Source organism: Triturus cristatus, chromosome 1_1, assembly GCF_964204655.1.
Source record: "Triturus cristatus chromosome 1_1, aTriCri1.1, whole genome shotgun sequence".
In the NCBI taxonomy this organism is placed as follows: Eukaryota; Metazoa; Chordata; class Amphibia; order Caudata; family Salamandridae; genus Triturus; species Triturus cristatus.
The window spans coordinates 57,589,316-57,610,457 of NC_140579.1; the positions used below are offsets into that span (position 1 = coordinate 57,589,316).

At 44.9% G+C, this 21,142-nt stretch overlaps 1 protein-coding gene across 4 annotated transcripts in view; it reads right to left on the reverse strand.

Annotated features, from left to right (window-relative positions):
* Positions 1-21,142, reverse strand: part of LOC146869379 (interferon-induced 35 kDa protein homolog) — a 262,547-nt gene that overhangs the window by 200,951 nt on the left and 40,454 nt on the right. For all 4 annotated transcript variants that reach the window (XM_085599690.1, XM_085599678.1, XM_085599686.1 and 1 more), the window contains 2 exons: positions 17,621-17,652; positions 12,026-12,100 (listed from right to left, as the gene is read on the reverse strand). In XM_085599690.1, coding sequence (XP_085455816.1) covers positions 12,026-12,100; positions 17,621-17,638 — 93 coding nt within the window. In that variant the 5' untranslated portion in view covers positions 17,639-17,652. The remainder of the gene's footprint in view (positions 1-12,025; positions 12,101-17,620; positions 17,653-21,142) is intronic.

Genomic DNA, 21,142 nt, shown 5'->3' on the forward strand with positions numbered 1-21,142 from the left:
CACTCCTCCATGGGCTACTTTTTTTTTTTTTTTTGCAAAACCTACGAGGGTCCAATTGTTGAGTACTTAAGAACAGTATTACAGGCACTGGATAATTTCAACTGTATCAATTGAATTATGTTGAATATTAATTTCATTTCATGGTCAGTCTCAAGATTTAGTAAATTGCCCCTCGGATTTAAAAATATTAGAATGATTGATTATAATTGATGAGGTGTATTTTTCTAAATTCTCTATAAATTATAATTGATGTGTTGTAATTGGTCTCAGAACTAGAAGCAATTTTAATTTGTTATGCTACACATTGTGTTGTAATAATCTGTATAACTGTATGTCTTTTGAAAGGTGCTACTAGCTAAAATAAAAGAGGTTTTGGCTGCCTTACTGCATCCGTTATGAGCTATGCATTTGTAATGGGGTGCTTGTTCGCAAGTAAAACTTTTGAACTTTGCTATCCATCTCGGCTTTGGTGCACAAAAAACCTGAGCATGCTTCTCTTCTTTTGAAAACTTCACATTTGTGTAATGTGAAGGCCAAAATCCAATGGTTTGGGGCTTTGAGCGCTGCTATTGTCCATTAAATGATGCATGAATTTATAAGGAGGAAACTTCCTGCCCATTTTCTTTAACAGTTAGGGAGGGCTGCACTACCTCATCCTTGTGTCAGCCACTTGAAATGGTCTCCCCAACTACCTCGGCCTTTTCTTCAAATGAAGGGAGGTTTCCAAGTACCCTTAAGACCTGCCTGTTTGTAGTCTTCTACATTTTGTTAAGCTTTTATGTGCCAAGCAAGTAACATGTTGCAACGTGGGAGTACTGTATACAACTTCCCTCCATATACATCACATTAGTTATCTAGTATTTTGGCCTAACTTTGTTATATTTTATAATAGTTGATTTTATGGAGTGCTTCATACCCCTGAAATGACATCAAAGCAGATTAGTGGACCCTTGTCATGCCAATCAGTGGCATGGATGGTTGAATGGATGTTCAATCGTGATGTGAAGAGTATTTGAAGTGTTTTGGTGGAAGAGGTGTGGCGCCGCGGCCATGGCGACTGACTCTGGAATCTGGGGATCACAGTTCGATCCCCGGCGCCAGCGGCAGATTAGCCCAGCACCATGTGACTCTGGGCAATAGCTTGCTTAATCTTCCCGACGGCCCCCAGTGCCTAGAGACCCTTACGGGTGATTGTTCGCGCTTTACAAATGTGGATTATTATGTTTATAAATGTTTGCTGGTAAAAGACTTCATTCAGTTTTCATATGGCATGCAGCATTGTAGGAAAGTGCCCCTTTTTGACATGGTCACCCCACTTTTTGCCTGGGCCATGATGAGATTTCGACTTGAAGTGCACTGGGTTCCTACTAACCTGGTACCCACTACCAGGTTTCTTTCCCAAAAACTGTACAATTGTTTCCCCAGTTGGCAATACCTTTGGCACACTCTGTAAATTCCTAGTAAATGGTACCCCTGGAACCTAGGGCCTGGGGTATTAAAGAGGGTCACCCAAGGGCTGCAGCACGAATTGTGCCACCCTAGGGGACCCCTCACCAAACACATTAAAGACGGCCACTGCAGGCTGCGTATTTTGGTGCAGACAAAAGTGAAATAAAGACATGGCACACAAGCATGTGTGTCATGTCCCCTAACACTGCATGAAGTATTTGTTAGTCATCCCTACGGCAGACCTTATACCCCTAAGGCAGAGTGCTTAATAGTACATGTGAGGGCATACCTGTATGAGCAGATATGCCCCTGTACTGTCAGTTCCATTACTACCAATGCAAGGGAACAGGGAAGCCATTTTAGAACATGTGTAGGACAATGGTGAAAATGACTTCCCCAACTACATAATGGCTTCACTGAAGATAGGGATGTTTGTTATCAAACATCCCATATTAAAAATCCCACACTGATTCCAACATTGGATATATTAATACAGGCATTCAGAGGGCACCTTAGAGGTGCCTGCTGAAAACCTACCAGCCTCAGGTGTGTTGGCTGACTAGCCTCTGCCAGCCTGCCACCAGAGACATTTCTGACCTCCCAAAGTGAGGGCATTTGCTCTCAGGAGGTCAGAAACAAAGTCTACACAGAATGAGGGTGTTCAAATCCCCTCCCTAAGGATGACCAACTGATTAGCACTCCTAGGCCAGCAAGCTTCAAAGAAGCTCCCGCCTTTGAAATGCAAATCTAGCCCCCCTCATAGGAGAGGAGGCTGAACCTCCTTTTCCCTGAGACCTTTGGCACCTGAACAGGCAGGAAATTAGCTAGTCGGGTAGGTGTGCACACCGCCAGAGTAGTCCCACCCCTAAGATGGCCTACCCTGATGTGGGTATGACTTTTCAGAAGAGGCCATCTTTATGTTGGCACACTTAGAAACTCTGAGATAGGGTTACGCCCACTTCCCATAGGAAGTGGTCATAGAGTGGGCATAGTGACCCCAGGTGTCAGTAGCCCATTGGCTACCACCCTTCATTCCCCTAAGACCCCTAAATTTTGTATTCAGTGGAGCCCTTGGCCCCAGGAAATTATATCAAATATGTAGAAGGATGTGAAGAGCTGCAACTGCAAGAACAGAAGACCTAGCAGCTGACTTGGTACCAACCCTGCTGCCCTGCCTGCTGACTTCGCCAATTGCGCCAAAAGGAGACTTGTCCTGCAGCTTCTAAGTCCCCAAAGCCCGGGAGACCTGCCAGCACTTCATCCAGGAACCAAGACCTCCTGAGAAGTAGCAAACCTGCTTCCCTACATCCTGCAGTGATCCAAAGACACCTGAGAGGACTTTGTGACCACAGAAACCCAATGGCTGAAGACATCACTGCACCGTTGCTGCAAGCCTGAGTTGAAGTGGGCCAATGGTCCCTCAGCCCCCCAGAGACTGAATCCAGTGTGGTGACACCTCTCGTGGACTCCCAAACAGCATCTGCAGCCTCTGCATGCAGGCCTCCTTTATTGTGACTGCTGCTGGTAAGGAAAACCCGACGCCTAAGGACACCTCTGCACTTGTCGCCCCTAGGCTACAGAGAATAGGAGCAAAGATGTTCCTAGGTCCCCGTGCATTGTGAGACCTGAGCCCCCCCTGTTGCTTCAGCCTGAATGCCCTTCCAGTCCGAGCCTACCGCCTCTTTACGGGAATAGGATCGATCCCCTTAGAGTAACATCGGGCACCCAATGCTGTTTTGCACCCCTGCACCTGGCCACCCTAGCGCTGCTGGTGGAGTTCTGCTGGTGCTGCCTTGGACCTTGCCCACCACTCAATGTAAATCCTGGAGATTGGGCCCGTTCATCGTTGTATTGTACCTGAATGCCACATTGACTTTTCCTCCCAAAGGATTATAGCTGCCAAGGTTTCAGATTGTTCATGTATGACATTTTCATAAATTCAGTGTGATTATGAGTGACATTCAATAGCTATGAGTAACACTTTCTCGCAAGCAAAATTAAGCAATGAAGACGAGGGAAACGTAAACATAGATGGCAAGTTTTCAGATTGCTTATGTGTGACATTTCTGTTGTTTACGTGGTTTTATGAGTCACACTGAACTGCCACATGTGTGACACTTAGAGTGACACTTTGTCTGGAGTAAAACAAAGCAATGAAGTGCATGAAAACAGATAAATATCACAGATGACACCCTTTTCAGCAATGAGAAGCTCTAAAAATAGCTTGAAACTGCTGCAAACCTCCTGAAAGAGAAGGTTAACACTCCCTGTACAATAGCCACGAATACTCTGCATATTTCCGGGCAGTCTATCTTATACTGTATGTGATACAAGTTTAAAACAAGGTGTATATTCACAGTGGTTCTAGTCGCAGGCTGGGACATCATAGCATTATAATACAGAAGTCACTACCCCCACTGTGTCAACCAAGACAAAATTAGGTTTCTCTCTAGTGCCAGACAAAACATTTACAGTTATTTCATTAACCAATTGAGGTTTCATAATGTTAACATAAAAGAATGTATTTCCAATAAATGTCTTTAACTTGTTGGATTTATCATCTTTTATTTAGGTGTGTGGTTATTTTGTATGAAGTTACCTAAATAAAAGATTAATAAAATAGTTAGAGAATATTGTTTCCCTGTTTCTGATTTTTTGTGAGACCTAGGCTGCATTTGCTGCTGGAGCAGTCAGAGGTAACGCCCTAAAACCCTCTGCAGTTTGAAATGTCAGCAGATGTGCAAGACTGGCTTCGGAGCAGGGCATCAAGCCGTAGATTTCAGTCGATGCTGGCTGGCATTGTGGCTTCTACAGCTGTATGGGGCTGAAGATGGCCACATATCTTTCATGGCCATTAATATATAAATACCATTCTTTCTCTTTGTGAAACACAAGATCATTTCCCTCCCCTTAATTTCCCGCTGCATTTCTGTGCTCCCGGCCACAGTATTGATGAGGGAAAACATGCCCGTGAAGGCTGTAAACTACCAGGAAGTTTGGCCCAGTATGTTTAAGAAGTAGGTGTTGAAGAGATCAGATAAAGACAGTGCAGTCATTAGACCTCGAGTACCTGACTCAGCAGATCGCTGTCTGTCCGCAAGTGTCTGGGAGTGCGAGAGCTTCGTGGGCTTGCTTGATCACGACCCACAGGCATCAGTTTCAATGATGGGGCCGGCGAAATCCAGGTTCAGTGAGGGCCTGCAGGGACTGTAGAGAGCTCTCCCTGACACCGATAAACAGCATCCGGCACCCTCCAACGCCGCCCACTTGTAGAAGCCACGTTCTGTGGTGATACCAAATGCAGCAAATTTGTAGGCCCTGTTAAGTTAGCATGGCAAACTCTATGCACTAGCATTATTTTGCTATAAAGACATAGCTTCAGTAACGCAAGGCTTGCTCATAAATAGATACGTGGCAAGGGAAGATGCTCGCTCCAGCACGTACACTTACACTTGCATATCACATTTCTCAATATGTCTTTGGACATATCTATTATGTTGCAATCATTAACTGGAAAAGCACCAGACTTATATCTTGCATTATAGTGGAAAGTCCCAGAAGCAGATTTGGGTCACGCAGCCAGCAACAGTACCCTTCGGTCCTTAAATGGTATGCAACCATTTAGGCCCTTGTTTATTGGTCAAACGAACTATGCTTAATCTGTGCAACGTATGCTATGATGCTACATCCTTTGTGGTTTGGGCCTATAAAACTGTCAAGCACGTCACCTCTTTGGGCACTCAGTATCTAGGCTGGTACCCCCGTGCTGCACGTTATTCCGTTGTTGGTTCTTCCAATAAACGCTCTTATCTCACCCTTGACTGAGAACTGTTTGTGTGGATTCATTTCTTGCTTTTATTTCAGATTCCACATTTGGTGGAGAATGCAGCTTCCAGACCATTGACGATTTCGCGACCTGGCGGCCTGGACTCCAGCTTCCTTCAGGGTTCGGAGACCTGAGGTTCGAGAACCTTTTACTTTGTCTTCCTCTCTCCTCCGCCTCCCTTGGAACGCTGGGGGCCTGCCTGCCAGTAAGTTGATTTCGCTTTGCCTCTGGCCCCCCTGCTCTCTCTTCTTTCCCTGTCTTCATCTCATGTCAAGGGTTGTTTGCTTATGCCCTGGCGGCATTTCTCGGGCCTGTGTTACTGACTTGTGGGACACGCAAATGGCTATCATTACGCCTATACTTATCACTTTCTTTTGTGTTCTTTTTGTGGCCCTTGTGATTTATATTTCAGTTTGTCATCATTCGCGTGAGGACTGCGCTCCTGTTTAGTGTCTGCTCACCGTTAATAGAAGCCGACAGGCTCTCTCTCTCTCTCTCCTCTAGTCCCGTGCGCAGCCTTTGATCTCTGACACTGCTGCTGCCCTCTGCCAGAATACTTTATATGTGCATCTTTGCCCTCCGATACAGCTTCTGGTCCGGATGCCCACCCCACCTGGCCGGTGACAGCGCCCTTCTGCAAGTTCCCAGCACGCAGTGACTCCCCGGTGCCAGGCAGCACCTAGCTGACGGTGCCTCCCGGAGGGCGACCTACTGCATCCCCTGTCTTGCTAGCAGAGAGTCTCCGGCCGATGGGGGTGGAGGACGTACACGGATCTTTCCCGTTGACTGGAGCAGAGGTCGGTACGCTTTGCCAGACTCAACAGACGCCGGTAAGTTTCCTTTTGGGAGTTACGTACTCTAGTTTGGGTGGTAGCAGGTAGCTCCTCGTTTTAGAGTTGTAGCAGTTTCGCTCCCCAGGTTTCGGGTGGTAGCAGGTAGCTCCTCGTTTTAGAGTGGTAGCAGTTTCGCTCCCCAGGTTTCAGGTGGTAGCAGGTAGTCCCTCGTTTTAGAGTTGTGACAGTTGGCTCTCCAGGTTCAGGTGGTGGCGGTTTTTGCACCCCTGACAGCGCGCATCCTGTTGGTACAGGTACGATATCATGGCGGCTGCGGTCCCTGGACTGCCCCTCTTGTGGTTGCAACGTTTTTTTGGCGCCAGTTCTCCAGGTCCCTGTACTCAGGTATATGTCCCATTGACTAGCCCCAGCACCACTGGACCCGGGTACCCAGTGCGGTGCTGCCCCTTGCTGGACACCTAAGGCGGTCTCCAGCTGTGCCTAGGGGATTCCCTAGGCACAGAGGGGGGGGGGGGAGTATCGGCTGACCTGTTTGTTGTCCTTGATCTATTTTGATGTTGTTCATATTAGTGGTTGCTGATCTATGTGTTGCTTTAGAACACTCCTTGCAGGATTGTTGTTTATTACATAGACCTTTTACATATACGACAACGGTTTTACCTAGGGTTCGAGACCAGCACTGGTCTCTGTCAGAGCTAAATTTCTCCTTCGGGTATTGCGACGCTGACACGACTGACACTTTGACGCTGCTAATATATCTGACTGCCCAATATCAATAGTCCTGTACGCCAGCGCTCAATATAACCTATAGACCCCCCCACTACTATTCTGGGATTAGTACCAACTACGTACACATACCTTCAGCACACAACCACTTTCACAGCGCTGCGCATAGGGATGTGTTTTGTTTTCTATGTTTGCCTGCACTGAATGTAGAGTTCACCACCTGCACTACCTAGCACATTGCCTGACAGACTCCAATTCCGCCTAGCCGCCTCTTCCGCCAGCTTATGGGATAGCGGAAGATTGCAAGGAGGCAGAATTACTAACTTTCTTCCCAACCCTTTTCTGTCACCTTCCCTTTCGTTCATGGGACGCCCGTAATAAGCACCCAGAACTATTCTCTTTCTCACTTATGACAGCTTGGGTGAACTTGAAGAAAATGACCTGTCTGGTTGCCTGACGAACGGCTCCCTCTGCTATCACATCAGCTGGAGAGTGGCTGCAAGGCATATGCTCACGTTCTGCAGGCTCTTCCAGAGGCGACAACCCCACCGCCACATGACCTGCAGCCTGGCGACTGGATCTGGATAAAGGCCCACACCCGACGGCACTGCCTCCAGCCAAGGTGGAAGGGACCTCACCAGATCATCCTCCGCACAGCAACAGCAGTGAAGTGCAAAGGACTGACCTCCTGGATCCACAGCTCCCACACCAAAAAGGCAGACGGACCGAACGGACCAGACAGCGAGAAACAAGATCGACCAGCAACTCCTGCGACATCCGAGGCACCCCGCAGGTACCACCTCCGATCCACCACGCGAGACAAGGCCAACGGGAAGTAAGAGGCAGGCACCTGCTCGGGGCAGGCTAGGCCTCCAACGGACAACGGAAACAGCAAGAGACACTACGCACAACGAACCCAGGCCCCTGGGTATCATCAGGCCCCTGGGTATCATCTTTCCAAAACAGTGGTGCCAGCTACTTTTCAAAGGGAGTGCCAACTGTCATGTGCTAGTAACCTCTGACAGTGGCACATCAAGGCACCAACGTTCCTTCCAAATGGTTGACTGGTGTCTGCACCAATGAGCATGTAGGAGGTGCAGAGCCCGCTAGTTAGAGTTGCAGAGGAAGCTCCAAAAGGCAGTGTACGCCTACGCTTACCATAGTCGACAGCTACGACCAATGACAGCGAACAGATCGGGAAGGCTTCGAGCTATACAAGTGAGAGTTGAAGAGTCACGACTAACAATTCACATCAGCTTGTTGTGCCCTGGACTAGGTGAAATAGGGATACTACAACTGACTGTACCAAACCCTCCCCTTTTTAGCGGGCTGAGAGAGCTAGTTCTGCAAAACATCTCGTTCCCCACTTTTGGAATACAAGCGACAACACAAGATATTGAAAACACCGCCTCGACATATTGGACTGCATAATATTGGCGGCTGAAGACATAGGATTAGACATTATCAAAGACAGTGTTTAAAAATGGAAAACAAAGGCACTATGCAAAGAAGAAAGAGACACGAAAGAATATGGCCTTCAGTGGTCGCAGCAGTATTGACACCAGTGCCAGCAATAATAGTGACGGCATTAATAATAGTATTTGCAAACGAACTTGAAATACCGTTCCTTAACGGCCGGCAAGGAGAGGAGGGTGGTAACAATGTGACTAAGGATGCAGAATTATTTGAGTTTGAAAATGAAATGATTCTGGGCAAGGTTGGCAATAAAGAAGACGGGGACGGGGTACTGTGGGATGAGTACAATGGAAACCAGTATGTGGAAATGGTAAAAATGTATGTACACATAATGAATATATCTGGATGTTACGTCTGTACGCACCTACCAACTAACACAGAAAATAGTATGAGCTACAACGTGTTACCAGTATCAAAATACATGGGGTGTATTTTAATGAGAGATCTGCTCCTCAAACAGCACAATATGTCAGTATCAGTTGCACCACCAGCAGATAGCAGAAAGACAACAAAGCAGGGTAGGAAAGCACCCGAGAGAAAGTAAGAGCCATGCATGAATATAGTACATACCACAAGGGATACGGAAATGTTAGCAACAATAGAGGAGGTTGAAAAAACGGAAGGGTGGAAGAGAAGGACAGGGTGGAACAACTTGGGGATAATGAAGGAGGGAAAATTGAAGGTACCAAGTTTCAAGGTAGAACAACGACAACGTGCCCCTTCATGCATTCTAAATAACAAAGTAACGTTTATAACAAGACGACCCAAATTGCCCCCAGAGGGAAAAAGCTGCACCATACAAACACTACTACAGAAAGATGCATGGAAAGACTGCGTCATATTCGGATGCACAATAGTAGAAATGGCACAAGGGGACAAGGGTCTGCTAGATTGTGAAGACAGGATAAACAAAATTAAGGGAATAGAAGCAACGGGCACAGAAGAGGAGGCGGCGGGACAAATATTTGTGGGCAGCAGTAACTGCACACACACAACACAGCTGACAAGAATTAGGAATAAGAAAGGGGATTTATCACCGGGATTAGTGGGGTACAAGGGGTTGTTTTTCGTGTGTGGCCAGTAGGCTTACTTCTACCTACCGCCAGGCTGGTATGGTAGCTGCTATCTCGCCTCCATCATACCAAAGATGACCCATTTCTCCGACGTAGGCCAGATCGCACTCCAAGGCGCATTGCCAAAAAGGGTCAGAAGGACGCCAGAATGGTTGGACCATGTAATGACAGCTGTAGGGTCAATGGTCCCAGGTGCAGGGCTTATCTACACCACCGAAAGGATACATCAGCTAGCACGCATGATTGAGGATTTAGCTGAAAGCACGGCGGTAGGGATGGGAAACATTACAGAAGAACTCACAGCCATGAGGGCAGTAGTGATGCAGAATAGACTTGCGTTAGACATCATTCTGGCAAAAGAGGGTGGAGTCTGCCACGTCATCAAACAAACATGCTGTTCATATATACCTGACAACAGCCACAATATAGATGATGCTATACACCATATTATAGACATCAGGGATGAGGCACACGGCATACACACCGGGAGCATGTGGGAAAAGGTGATGGTGTGGCTGGCAGGCTGGGGTTCATGGATACTGGAAGCAGGCATAATTATAATAGCAGTACTGATTACCCTGTGTGTAATGTGCCACGTTTGCCCAGCATGCTGCACGGCCCTGGTGTCCTGTTTTGCGCATCATGGACACTACAGCAGGTGGCGTACGCAACATGGACACGACACAAAGAATAATACAGAAGCAGATGAAGAAGGAGAGGAGCTGGAGGATGGTGATTTGCTATCAGATGGGGCAATGTAGAAGCCACGTTCTGTGGTGATACCAAATGCAGCAAATTTGTAGGCCCTGTTAAGTTAGCATGGCAAACTCTATGCACTAGCATTATTTTGCTATAAAGACATAGCTTCAGTAACGCAAGGCTTGCTCATAAATAGATACGTGGCAAGGGAAGATGCTCGCTTCAGCACGTACACTTACACTTGCATATCACATTTCTCAATATGTCTTTGGACATATCTATTATGTTGCAATCATTAACTGGAAAAGCACCAGACTTATATCTTGCATTATAGTGGAAAGTCCCAGAAGCAGATTTGGGTCACGCAGCCAGCAACAGTACCCTTCGGTCCTTAAATGGTATGCAACCATTTAGGCCCTTGTTTATTGGTCAAACGAACTATGCTTAATTTGTGCAACGTATGCTATGATGCTACATCCTTTGTGGTTTGGGCCTATAAAACTGTCAAGCACGTCACCTCTTTGGGCACTCAGTATCTAGGCTGGTACCCCCGTGCTGCACGTTATTCCGTTGTTGGTTCTTCCAATAAACGCTCCTATCTCACCCTTGACTGAGAACTGTTTGTGTGGATTCATTTCTTGCTTTTATTTCAGATTCCACACACTCTGTCCACCCGCCACCACAAATCAGTCCTGTACTCACTGATCTCATGAGGACCGACCGTGCCACTCAGTGAGTAAGACCTCCTCAAGGAGGAAAGGCCACACTGGCAACTGCAGGCAAGGCAAAGCAAAGTTACTGCCTCCTCAGAGTCTGCCTCTAGGGCCAATCACCATGCGAAGTCAGTGCAGTGGGGCAGAGGCCTTCCCAGAACACAACAGGAGAGGGGCTGCACCAGTTTCGACGCGAGCCACTATAGCCCAGTGCGGCATTTTGTTATTTCTGTAGCACTGATGAAGACACTGCTAACCTGCTCGGCTTGCTCTGGGCCTGATGAATGACTTGACTGCGCTAAGCCAGAGTTTACTGGCTCAAGAGGCAAGACACCGCCCCCTCTCAGACCCACGTGGGGCACTGGCTGGTCTAATTATTGGTATTGTTTATGACCAACACAGGCACCCCATTGAGAGCACTAGGTTAGTAGCTCTGCTCACCTAATTCAGATTCGAGTGATTGAATGATTCTCCCGGGGCGCCCAGCGTTCATGTATTGGTTATTTTTGATAAACAGTTTGAGCACAGGAAATCCGGTCTCAATAGCAGACGTTGCCAGGTGTGCACTAGACGCAGCTCCTCCTAGCGCACCAGGGTGGTCAAGGGGGGCTATAATGCGCAACTAATGGATTTTAGAGTGGTTATGCGGACCACTAAATTAAAATGCGTTAGTCTCACATCTGATGCAGTACTTGGCGGGAATGTAGGATAACATTGCAGCTTCCGAAAAATGCACTAAGTGTCAACTTTTTGAACTGAAAACAATTTCCATTTAAAAACGTACTTACTGAACGAATTGCTTCTGGAGCCTAAACATATATAAAGATATTTTTTTTTTCAAACAAATTGGTGTGGATCTCCTTATTGAGTCGTGTGTCTCATTTATTGAGCAGTGTGTGTATTTTCAGGTGTCTTGCACTCCTCTATGATAAGCCTTAGGCTTCTCGACCACACTGCCCCGTGGAGGAGCATCTTGGTTTTTTTTAGAGCAAGCCCCTGTCCACTTATAAGGGAACCTCTGGACTCTTTACACGATATATCTCATTTTGATATATCATATGAAGAGCCAGCTACTTACAAGCCTAAGGATTAAAATCACTTCTAACCCATGAATACACAAGAAGAAAACATACCAGAAAAACTTTACTCCCAACCCTCTATTCCCCCTGCATAGAGATTCAGTTGTTGGAAGCAGCTTGAGGGTAGCACAAGTGCCCTGCCAGGAATCTATATTATAGCACTTTGAGCTCCAACATTCTCACTCCATACCTTCAATTTCCCAATTTCCTTCTTGAGGGCGTCTGCTGTCAATCCTCCGTTGGCTCCATTGAGGTGAACAAATTCCTAAAAAGAGTTAACTTTTATTAACAAACTATGCCAATCGCTTGTAAAATGAATAAATAGTTGAAAGACATAATTATCAGATGTCTTCAACAAAGCGGATTTGGTTCCTCTCACATGAATGCAAAACCAGATTCACAAACTGTTATAACGGAGGCTCAACAAGGGTCCAGGCTTCTACCGAGGCAAGAGGGACACAAATGGACACTAATACAAGGAGTGGTAAGGTGCATGGGAACCAGAAGGTTGACACGCTACCGGTTTGAATGGATACAGTAGATCTGATTAATTGAAACCAAACTGGAATGGAATACCAAGGTGTGATATGAAGGACTGAATAAATACCACCATTGCGGCAAATAAATTAAGAACCGATCGCTCAAGGGCATACAGCCTTTTAAACAGATGAATAAACCCTGAGGGGCCCTGCAGACATTGCGAGGCCTTTCTGCCCTTTTTTAAGAGGCTATTATCACAAGGGATATAAACTGAATACTGTATCCTAGAACATATGTGCACAGTAATATGAAGGGAGCCCATGGTCTGGAAGTGTTTCTGATCAAGTCTTTTGGATTTGAAATAATTTTTAATATTTTAAGAAAATTCTGTGTGTATTGAATAAGTCCTGAAGAAGGCAGAGATAAAACAAATGATCCGCCGAAACGCTGCGTCGACATTTATTCAATGTTAATGAAATGGACTCTGTAACAGTGAATTTGCTAAATTTTTAAAGAATGGTTTCTGTAAAGTACTCTATATACATGCAAGTAGATTTTATGTAAATGTATATTTTGATAAGTTTTGATCTAGAAACTAGGTACTGTTTGTCTAGAAAAAAAATGTGATTGTATTTAGTAAGTAAATTTCAAATGCAGATTTGTTATGAAGTTATTTTCTATGTGTATGGAACTAAATAAATATATTTCAGTATTTTATAATTGTCAGATATTTATTAATTGTTTGTGTGGTTTGGTTACTACTTATGGTTATTACTAAAACACGGCACACAAGGGAGCTTTTGTTGTCCTAACTTACATTTACACTTGTTGTGAGACAGTGGCCCTCTACAAACTATGAAATTAATGAATAGGGGCATTTTAGCAACCTATATCTGGAAACATAACTCCACAGGAAATACAATCACTGCATTGAACTTGCAGTTGAAAGGCTTGCTTCCAATAGGACTGAATATTGAACAAGAACATCTTAGCTAGAGAGTTGGGTGAGTTAGAGCCATGGAAAGGATCTGTAATTAGTACTGAAATCACTGAAGAGTGAAAGTGAACTGTGCACACAGTGAATGAGGTATCTGCTCATTGCACTAATGCATACACAGTACTTGTGAAGTGATGGTACATCTAGGGATTTTTGTTGCTAGTCATTATTTAATAGAGGGATGTTGGGTATTGTGAACATCCACAATACAAAATGTGAGTGTGTCTGTGGGTCAGCTGTCTTGGCTAATGTCTGCTGTTATGTGGTCATTGGGTTTGTCTTTTAACCGCATGCTGCACAAATGACCGACTCCTATGGCAAGTGCACCTAAAGAGGAATATCGCAATTTAGGTAACAAACCAGGATTTGTGTGCTCTGTGTACGCCTAATGTTCATGTCTCCCAGTGAGCAAGTGAGATCCTCACTGCCCCGAAGCATGTGGCAGTGCTCCTTGTCCAAGTGTGTGTGCATGTGTTAATGTGTGGCAGTTCCCCAATGCACAAGACTCTGTGTCAGTGTCTCTCTGGTAAAGGGTCTCAGTTAGTTTCTTTCTACCCCAGTGTCCATGTGAGTCTCTCCCTGCTAGTGTCTGAGTGTATCCCTACACCGGTGTTTGTGGCTCTACATCTAAGACTTGCTGTCTGCTGGTCACAGTATTCAGTAAAAAGTAGCAGTCCAGGACAGACACTGCCTCGTCAGCATCAAATTGTTCCCATTTTCACAAAATCCCTCACTATTGGTGAAGCCTGAGCTCCATAATAAGTACACAAGAGATTCTTTCTTTGACTGGGCCAAAACATGACCAGTAAAGTGACCTTACAGATGACAACAACCACGCTTCCGGGTGCACTGCAATATCTGTTCAATATATTTCAAGCACTTGGCATCACCCAGTCTTGATTCGACCCCAAAGACATAAACTACAACCACAGTCCAGCCCTCTAGATGAAAACTTGAATTCAGAACTCTCAAGTCTATATGGGCAGGGTTCATCTTCCTTCAGGATCTTCATGAAGACTGCCTGATGGAGAAGGACATCTTTCTGTAATCCTAGCTTTCAACCATAGGTACCTTATTAGCATATATAAACAATTAAGTATATTTGCTGATGTGCACGGTCCTTATACATATTATCATAAATATAATTTCACTCCTGCTTTCGTTGACTAAAGAGAACATACCAGTGGGAGGCAATATTTTTAATCTCTGTTTCAAAAGCTAATAGGTTTCATTCACTCCTCCAAATCCCTCTTTACCAGATATAGTTTTGGGGAGAGGGGTGACATACCCTACAAGACCGTTCAATACGCTGGTCCCTAGTTCTCTTTCCACTTGGGCAGGATACAGGGAGCACTGACATTCCACTCGCCCATATAGGAATGGAGTGGAGTCTACCCATTTATACAAGGAGCAGGGACACATCCAGCAACCAGAACTCAAAAAGGTGTTGAATGGAGCCATCCACCTATCACTGCCCTAACATGGAGAAGGAGGTGTGGTTTGGAATTCCTGAACCCCTATTTAGGTCGGTCTCAGTCTCTCTCCTTCTCTCTCTCTCTCTCTCATTGGCCATGCTGGGAACCGGCGCTAAGCCTTGAAAGCTCCTGCTTCTCTGCTGCAGGTAAGCCATGGAGAAAGGTTGAAAGAGGGGAGGACCCTCAAATACTACGTTAGGGGTCATGCTGAGAACTGGTGTTATGCCTTGATGCCTCCTGCTTTTTTCTTTGCAGCGCCATAGAAGTGACTGCCTATAGAGTCTGCTGGTTATTGAATTTTTTAGGAAGAAGATGATTTCCATTTCCCTATCAGACCAAATTTGCCTAAATTTGATTTCTACATGTGGAAAGACTGGGAGAGAGACTGTAATTATTCACAAAGAAAGCCTACTAGACAAAGGGACACACCTTATTAATAATTCATTGTTCCAAACATTATGCTTTCTTGCATCCCTCCCTTACATCATAACTGACGGGACTGGGAATGAACTGTAAAGTTGGCAACAGAAAATATATTGTTAAGTGTATCTGGTTGACAAAGAACTAAATATGGGCTAAAGCCTCATTATCTCATTATTTGTGTTGTGGCCTTGATCAAATCCTACAGCCTTAGCTATTTTTTTTCCTTTCACAAATTCTTTCTGAAGCAGATAATTAAATATCGCAAACATCTTAAGATGCCTACTATCTTTTTCTTTCATTTATCTGAAGGGGTGGAGTATAGTTATCACTTTCTTGGACCCAAGAGAGTCTGTTTGGGCCATTTGACAAATGCCATTCCTGTGCGGATAGAAAGACTTGGAATGTGGCAGCACAGCTTGAGAGGGGCTTGGGCCTCCTGAGTCAAATTCAAATGTGGATTGAAATATGTGAGGAGACTGCACAACATAGGCTGAATGGTTACTCTAGGTGCAGCAACTAAAGAGATAGAAAGAACCACCTGCTGACGGTGCCATACTATTCCTGCTATTGTTAAACCACAAGGCACCAGCATCTGGTGGCGAGAGCCTGCCCTTTTTAGCTTTTATTGAACAGAGACTAGTCCTAACCCAATTATGTTCCTCGGACAGGCCACTTTTTGACTTGGCCACTTTTCTTCTGGAAGAACAATAATAAAAGGAATGGTACAAGGAATTTGGTTGGTGGATTGACTACTAACTTCTTTAGTTTTATTTTGGAAGGCTGGTGTAAGAAATGTAGTTAGTGGAGCAACTGCCAAATCATGTCCTTAGATTTTGATGTGCTTCTCTTTAGTTGCTTTTCTAGTCATCACTCTCATCCAATAACTGTACAAGAGATACAATTCCCTTCATGCTAGAGTCTGATGAGTCAGCAGCACATGGTACTAGTTTTTGAAGGGCATCAACAAGGTAACACATAAGGGAATTGATGTAATTTTACTAATAGATTCGCTAAGCATACCTGGTCTAAGAGGTGTTGGGTGTGAACCACTAACTGTTCAGAAGGGCCTTAGACCTTAAGAGAGGAGTATGGCCTTTGAAGTGTCATCTGTGGCCTACAGTTTGCTGGATGTGGCACAAGAAATGAGGGCAATTGCAGAGAGATCAGAAGAGTGTCACTTACATTCAGCTCTTTGGCAGGATGGGTTCAGTAAGCCCTGCCTGGCCAGAAGGGCACTGCATTCACAGCAAAATTACCAGCCCACACTATGCAGGTTTAAAGCCATGGGGCAGCTTGCTGCCCGCCAAAAGCTTACCTACCCACCCAGGGTTGAACCATCTGACCACAACCACACCAGGCCAACAAACCATCTTAATTAACCCCACTGCCTGCTGCAAAACTTTCAGACTTTCAATGAAGGTCTCTACTTGAATTTTCAGTCACAATGCGCTGATCTGGAGAATTAACAATGGAAACGACTTGAAGGCTTGACTCCCTCAACAGCTTTTGACTTCAAAGTCTCAAGAGACGCGTACTCAAATGATTTGGTCTGTGTATTTAGACTTATATTATTTTTCTATACAGTAACGTACTTTGAAATTTCAATTTGTTGCACTGCAAAAACCTTCAGCAACTAATGTCTGCTTACTTTATTTTTTTTCCTATATGTCATGTTTGTTTATATAGCACACATGACTAACTAAAGTGTCTCAAGGTGCCTAAGGCCATATTCGGTATATTTTTTTACTTTTATATTAAGGGCTTCCTTGTAAGCTTTACAAGACTTCTAACATCTGAATCCAGGATACTTTGCTTGTGATATTTTAATTAAACAAAATGTTTTGTTTCAGTGGATCTTATGTCCCAGGTAAAATCTGTTTTCGCTGGCACTAAGAGCATGTGCCATCAGTAGGGATGCAGAGAAAAGCCAAAGGATAACAACTAATTGTGTGTTTGAATCATTAAAACAGAATGTTCAGTGATCTGTTGCTGATTAGAATGCAAAAAACAGTGTCACCATTATGCATCATGGAAAATGAAGGCTACACACACACACTTACCTGGGAGTTAAATTGCAGCTGTGCAAAGTATTCCGGAAGACATTCTTTGTGTTGTGTGTTCATTATAAGGGTAAGCAGTCTGTCACTCTATGGCTCCTCTGTCAAGCCACAAGTGGGTGGGCTGACAATACACACACGCAGACAGAAAACGCACACAAGCATAGACAACACACGTGTATGCACCCACAAAGACACACACACACACTGTTGCCTGGGTCCCGCCTCTAGCTGCCCTAGTCCACTTCCAGTTTTGCCAGTAGCATCCTTGGGGATCAAAATATCTCCTTTTTCATCAGAGGAAGACTTGTTTTTTGCAGTAAAAAGCAAGCTAGCTGATCATAAATGCTTACCTCGCTTATATCCTCCATGTTAGACTTAGAACCTGAAACAATACACAAGACTGTAGGTTAGCTGGACAATTAAATAAAATATGCAAGGCTATACACCTATGAGAAAGAATGTCTGCCTTTTGTGCATCACTGTCGTCAAGCTATAGCAAATGGACTTGTCAAGCCGTCTGTATATTTGCCTGCTTGCTCGTGAGCAAAACCGACCGAGAGATTCCTGACTGGGAACAGTCTTTTTTTATTTTGCTAGTTTGGCTCTATTTACCTCGGCACTAACAAACTACCACAGTGAACATCTGCCTAAATTCTGATGTATGCTACAGGTCCCTACAAATCACTGCATCCAGTCCCGTACCTTCTTCAGACCCTTATAGGTCCCACAACTATCCAACAGGGGCATCCCCTTCACGTGGGCAGTGGAGCGTCGCCCCACTGCTTTCTCTCAGTGCGAGAAGCAAAAACATAAAATGGTATTATGAATACCATTTTATGTTTCTGCTTCTCGCACTGCGAGAAAGCAGAAGGCAGGGTTTGGTTGGGGGTGGGTGGTCCTGCTCCAGGCAGGGGAAGAGTGGTGGCCCCAGGGCCAATCAAACCAGTCATGCACACTCTGCATTTTCTCTATGTAGTCTGAATGCAGCCTGCATAAAGATGGCCTACCCATAGACGTCTGTGGGGTCGGCGTCCCAGCCAATCACAACACTGCCATTGCAGCGCTGTGATTGGCTTAGGGGAGGGGAGAGAGGTTGCCTACTTCCTGTGTGGAGAGAAGAAAAGAGACGCGAGGTGGTACCAGAGGCAAAGGTAAGTTTATTTTTTATCTTTTAATTAAATTAACCCCACTCCCCTTGCCACCCCCTCCCCGTGTGACCCCCCACCCGTGAGCCGGCCGCGACTGCTATCCAAATCCTCTCTCTGCTTCATTTCTTCACACTGTGTCCTGTTTCTTGCATGGCCAGCTCAAAGTCACCCAATCTTGCACCTTCCATGCCAGTGTAACCCTCTCCGCAACTGTCAGTACAGATTTCCTCCATGTCTTCTCCTCCGCTCTGCTTCCCACCAACAATACTCTATCCCTCACTTTGCTGTTACAGTTCTATTGGTTTGGTGTTATCATGACATAGTGCTGAACCAGACATGAACAAGCATTGAAAATGCAATAGGTCTCGCCTTTGATTAAGTTAAAACCATTTGCTTTGCTAATGGTATTGTATAGCAAAGCAAATGGCTTTAACTTCATGAAAGGCGAGACCTATTGCATTATTAATGCTTGTTATGCTTTGCTTTAGAATTCAAATATATTGTTTTTGCCGTCTTATAACATGTTTTCAGTTGTGCTGTTATAATGCCACCCTGTTATGCTTTGCTTTAGAATGCAATGATATTGTTTTTGTCGTCTTATAACATGTTTTCTGTTGTGCTGTTATGCTATGCTATACTATGTTACGCTATACTATTTTGTAGGCTGCTGTGCTGTTATGTGCTATGATGGTGTGTCATTTGTTCTAGTGCTTTCTGATACTGTTTAATATAACTGGACTCTATTATCGCATGTTATACATCAATTACTAGGGGACATATGTATTTTTATTTTGCCTCTGGGTTATTTTGGGGCAGATTCTTTTCGACGAAAGGGGCAGCGCTAAAAAGCTGTGCGGTTTGCCAAAGCCACAATGACATTTAGTTGCCCTGGTTGTGCTGAAGAAGAAGAAGTGTGTAAAAGAGTTCCAAGGATGGGTTTTAGGGATAAGCAAAATAGATGTGACGTCAACAAGCCGCTTTAGAAGCAATTGTCAAAAAATACGTTTAACTAAAACATAAGCTGGCTTTGGGGGTGGAGGAAGCTGACGTCACGCACCCAGAAACCCCGCGTGTCAAGGGGTTCAGGTGAATTATTACACCTCTTGCAGGCTGAAAGAGCAAAAAAAGCCACATGGGGTGGATGGTGGTCACTGATGAGGGAACAAAATACAGATATTCTAAAAGATGGAGAGTAAAAACAGGGCAAAGGGGTGGGTCGCAAAGGAAAAAAAAGACACAATAACCCGTGTATAGAAAGCAAGGAAAGGTGAGGAAAAAGAACATGAAACGCAAAAGAAAAGATCAATTGAGACTTGGCATAGAAGGCATTAAAGCAATATGAAAGTGGAAATTCAGGAAATACACTAATAGTAATGTAAGTGATGCAACTGAAAAGAAAGAGAAGAGAAATAAAGCGCAAGAAAGACTGAACGAGGGGAGAACTTAAAGAGGGTCAGAAAGCAAAAAGCGGGTGAGAAAGGAAGCAAAGGAATGAATGCCGAAAAAGGAAGGGAGGAATGCAAAGGAGCAGGGAAGAGACATGGAAGAAAGGAGAAAGAAAAATAAACAATGCCTGAAAAGAGAGAGAAAGAAAAAAAGGAAAGGAAGGACAGGACAGGATGGAAAATGCATTTACTAAATGCGAAGGTAGAACAAAGTGGGAGGCACTAGCTGGGATGGTAAAGAAAGTCGCAAGGAAACTGAAGATTCAGAAGTCAGTGGATGTATTCTGAGCAAGAACACCCAACACAGCAGGGTTCCCTGCAGTCCAATGCCTGTTCCTCAAGCAGGGGGATCCCACCACCCAAGGCAAGCCCTCCCACATAGAGAGAGTGTAGACCCTCAATACATGCCACCCCGTGCAACAAGAGGTTAGTGCAGGCCAAACCAAACCACCCAGCAGAGCAGGGAGTCCTCTAGTCCGATGCAGAGGGGACCCCCTTGAGCCCACCACTGCCTTGGGGCAGCTGTCAGAGCTGACGAGTTTGGAACTGGGGAACCAGGTACGAGTTTCGAGTTCCTATTGGTGGCATCGAAGACGCAAGAGGCATGTGTGGTGGACAAAGTTGCACTGTTGAATCATTTGGCAGATGGAGGACTCAAAGTATCCCCATCAAAATTACAATTTTGTAAGAAAGAATTACAATACTTAAGTCGTAAGATCGAAAAGGGCCTGAGGAAAGTGACTGCAGACAGGATCAGAATAATAAAAGGAATGAGAGCACCAATGACTCAGAGAGAAGTGAGAATGTTTCTTGGAATGGTGGGATATTGTCGCCAGTGGATCAGCAACTTTTCGCTGATTGCGAAACCCTTGGTACGTTTGACAAAAAGTGATGTGAAAGATCCTCTTGAACTGAATAAAGAGGAGATGAAGGCTTTTAGACAACTGAGAGACAGTTTGTGTGAAGGACCAGCTCTTGGAATGCCTGATTACGAAAAGGAATTCGAGCTCTATTGCAGTGAGAGAGATGGATGTGCGCTCTCTGTGCTAGTACAAAGGCATGGAAAACTAAGACGACTGGTTGCATACTTTTCGGCTGTACTAGATCCCATAGCTGTAGCTTTGCCTGGATGCTTGAAAGCAGTGGCTGCTACATGTAAGAGTTTGGAACAGAGTGAAGGAATTGTGATGGGATATCCTGTGGGAGTGTTTGTTCCCCATGATGTTGCAATCCTTTTGACAAGGAGCCGAACTCAATTTATGACGCATAGTCGTCTAAC